This window comes from Antrostomus carolinensis, unplaced genomic scaffold, assembly GCF_000700745.2.
Source record: "Antrostomus carolinensis isolate BGI_N321 unplaced genomic scaffold, ASM70074v2 scaffold34195, whole genome shotgun sequence".
NCBI classification, from domain to species: Eukaryota; Metazoa; Chordata; class Aves; order Caprimulgiformes; family Caprimulgidae; genus Antrostomus; species Antrostomus carolinensis.
The window spans coordinates 306-3,770 of NW_010316336.1; the positions used below are offsets into that span (position 1 = coordinate 306).

At 48.5% G+C, this 3,465-nt stretch overlaps 1 protein-coding gene across 3 annotated transcripts in view; it reads left to right on the forward strand.

Moving 5' to 3' along the window:
- Positions 1–363: 363 nt before the first annotated feature.
- Positions 364–3,465, forward strand: part of IRF1 (interferon regulatory factor 1) — a 4,816-nt gene continuing 1,714 nt past the window's right edge. For all 3 annotated transcript variants that reach the window (XM_010168252.1, XM_029085026.1, XM_029085027.1), the window contains exons 1-6: positions 364–489; positions 1,375–1,474; positions 1,678–1,854; positions 2,158–2,207; positions 2,343–2,478; positions 2,716–2,841. In XM_010168252.1, the coding sequence (XP_010166554.1) occupies positions 403–489; positions 1,375–1,474; positions 1,678–1,854; positions 2,158–2,207; positions 2,343–2,478; positions 2,716–2,841 (676 nt within the window). In that variant the 5' untranslated portion in view covers positions 364–402. The remainder of the gene's footprint in view (positions 490–1,374; positions 1,475–1,677; positions 1,855–2,157; positions 2,208–2,342; positions 2,479–2,715; positions 2,842–3,465) is intronic.

A 3,465-nucleotide genomic window follows, 5' to 3' on the forward strand; every position in this document is an offset into this window, starting at 1 on the left:
GGTGGGCTCCCACCCCCGACCCCAGCCTTGCGCAATTGCATTAATAACCAACTTTGAAGAAGGCGACTGTGCACTTGGTCCCGCACCGGGAGACCCGCACCCCATCCCCGGGAACCTGCAGTGGGCTTCACCCGGGGCTGGGGGTCAGGGCCGGGCACCCACCCCTGCCCTTCACCCCTCGGCAGGATTCCAGCCTTCGGAGGTGTTTCTGCTGGAGAGCCCTCCAAAAGCAGGTGGAAAACACTGCAAAAATGAGTTCAGATGCTGGAAAAGTCCTTTTGGTGGCAGGGATGGCCTTGGTGGCAGGGACAGTGGTACAGGGGGGAAGGGATGGGTGCCGCTGCAGAAGGGGTGAAATGGTGTTGAGTTTTTTGCTGACTTGTTATTTCTTCCGCAGACAACATGCCGGTGTCGAGAATGCGCATGAGGCCCTGGTTGGAAATGCAGATTAATTCCAATCAAATACCAGGACTGATCTGGATTAACAAGGTGAGGGGGGTTTATTATTACTATTATTATTATTATTATTACTTCTGTATCATTAACCATCCTTGTTCTTAGATGACATGAGTCAAGATCATAAAGGAAAGAAGGAGATGGGGAAAACTCGGGAGCATTCTGTTTAGAACTGGTGTTGTTTTCAGGAAAGGAGGGAGGCTCTGGGTGCTACAGGGGGTAGTAGTTCCATTATTTTCCTGGGAAAATTCCCAGGAGGGAAATGATAAATTAAAATTAAAATGTTCAGCAGCCTGAACATGAAGGAGAACCAAGAGAACACCAAGATCTCTCAGCTCCTGCTGCCCACTTGAGCCAAGTCAGTTATGTAGCTCCTGTTCCACTCCCAGTTGCTCCCAGTTTTAAGATTCTGCCCAAAAGAATCTCTGGATTTGTGTCACTTTGGTCAGGAGGGCACATCCCTGTACCTGTAGCACAGGGTGAGGTCACCAGGTTTATTGCACCAGGGCTCTTCCTCTGAAGTCTCCAGGTCCATCCCAAGGTGATATTGAAGCTAGGACGTGTTTTTCTTGGGATTCACGCAAGATCTGTAGAGCAACTTCTAAAAGGGGTTCTCTGCCTAGAAAATAGGCTGTAGTTTGGGAGATACTCACAGATGAGATGCAATATTTTAGATGATTCTGGGATAAAACTGCCACTATTGCTTGCTTCTACCACACAACACGTGGAGTTCCCAGTGTCAGAACTCCTAAAAAACCTCGTATGGCTTGAACAAAATAGATGGAACAATTAAGATGCAGAGCAGAGGGTTGATAAAGTTTCTGAGCTACTACTGAGGATTCTCTGATTAAATCCATTGTTCCAAACTGGCACGTGATGATTCATTTTTAACTCAGATTTCTGTTGGTTTAACTACAGGATAAGATGATGTTTCAGATCCCGTGGAAACACGCAGCAAAGCACGGCTGGGACATGGAGAAAGACGCCTGCCTTTTCCGGAGCTGGGCCATCCATACAGGTGTGTGCTGGCTTTAAATTCCCACCAGTTGAGCAAATATCTCAAAACAAGGCTTTATTTTTTGTCTTGACTTACACCTCTGGTGGTTTTATGAACTTCCAGCACCTATGTCACAGAAAAGAGAAAAATAACTTTTTATTTTTGATGGACCAATTAACACTCAAGAGAAAAGTTGAAATATTCACATCATTTCTTATTTATAGGAAGATATAAAGTAGGGGAGAAAGACCCTGACCCGAAAACCTGGAAGGCGAATTTCCGCTGCGCTATGAATTCACTGCCTGACATCGAAGAAGTGAAGGACAAAAGCATCAACAAAGGCTCCAGTGCCGTCAGGGTTTACAGGATGTTACCACCCTTGACAAAGGATCAGAAGAAAGGTAAGACCTCAGCAACCCCACAGCTCCTCTACTGCACTTAAATGCCCTGCTCCGCCTCATCAGGGGTATCTTGGTAGCACCTCCTGGGGTTGGTCACTGGTTATTGCCATGGGTAACCTGGTTCATGGTGTGTTTATCCTGAATTCTTTAAACTTGCCTCAGGGCATCATCAGGAGGTGGTTGGAGACTCCAAAGGCTGTAGTGGAGCTTGCTGAGCAGGGCTCAAAGCTGCAAGAGCTCAAGCTCACCTGAATTGTCAGCCGTGCAGCCCTTTCTCACGTTGGTCTTATTTTTATTTAACAGAAAGGAAGTCAAAGTCTTCAAGAGAAGCAAGAAACAGGAGCAAGAGAAAGGTGTGTGTCTGTAGAGGCAGCTGAAGGAGCGAGAGGTTTTGGTGGTTTTTGTGCTTACCATTTTTTTTTTTTCATTATGGGAACTTTGTGCCTTCTTAGACTTGTGTCTTTCATCCTCTGCCCTTATTTTTGTAGTCGTACGAAGACATGAGGACGGAGGAGTCAGCAGAAAGATTAACCAACACTCCTCTGCCTGATGACCACAGCGGCTACACCGTTCACGACTACACGGGGCAGGAAGTGGAGGGTGAGAACACGTCCATCACCTTAGGTAAGGCTCGAGTTGTAGCTCTCTGAGCAGAGTGGAAAGTGCTGTTTGTGTTAAACCCGTGATCTCCACCCCAAAAGACAAAGATGACTCTTGGGGGCTGGGCCTGGCTGCGCCGTCAGGCGGGTGGGGAGGAAATAGAGGTGGTTGTGTCTCTCCTGCGAGTGTCAACTCATCACTGAATCATTAAGCTTGGAAAAGACCTCTAAGATCATAAACCCCTGCTGCTCCATCCCTCAGACCTCTCCCCATGTGAGGTGAACGGCTCCCTGACCGACTGGAGGCCAACGATGGAGATCACCATGGCTGACAGCACCAATGACCTCTACCACCTCCAGGTCTCTCCTCTGGCTTCCTCCTCAGAAGGTGAGTATTTATTTTTTCCTACCTTGGTCTTCCATTGATCTGCTGGAGGTTGGAGGCAAGGCAGGAGGATGAAGGAGTTCGTGGGAGATCAGGAGAAACTAGAATTGTCGTGTAGACAAAAATAAATAAATTAAAAAATAATTACCAGATAGATTTGGGTGTCTAGAGCTGCCAGACTGGCCAGGTTACAGCCAGGCACGTGCCACCTGCAGAAGTAGTTTCTCATGGGCAAAGGGACAGGCTTTGTCCCCCAGGCTCAGTGTGGTGGCACGGACAGGTCAACCTGTAAAGAAGAGCAGAGAATTCTGAGCTGGGAGGGTAGAACTGGGATTCCTGAGGCAGCTGGAAGGAGGTGATGGCAGAAGCAGGACAGAGTTGGGTACAGTAGTGACAGTGGAGGTACCACCCTTCCCAGTGGGAACGAAAAATAACAGGGATGTATGAGAGTGGTTCTTACTTGGGGTGCAGATCATCATCATCCTCCTCCCGCACACCACGTGGGCTCTGCTTGGGTGGGTCTTGGGGAGGTTTCAGAGCTGGCTGGAGCCGTGTACCCCAATGTGTGTTGTTGGGGAGCATCTGAGGTGAAGGGCTGTGTGGAGTTCGGGGCACAAAGCTGCTGCT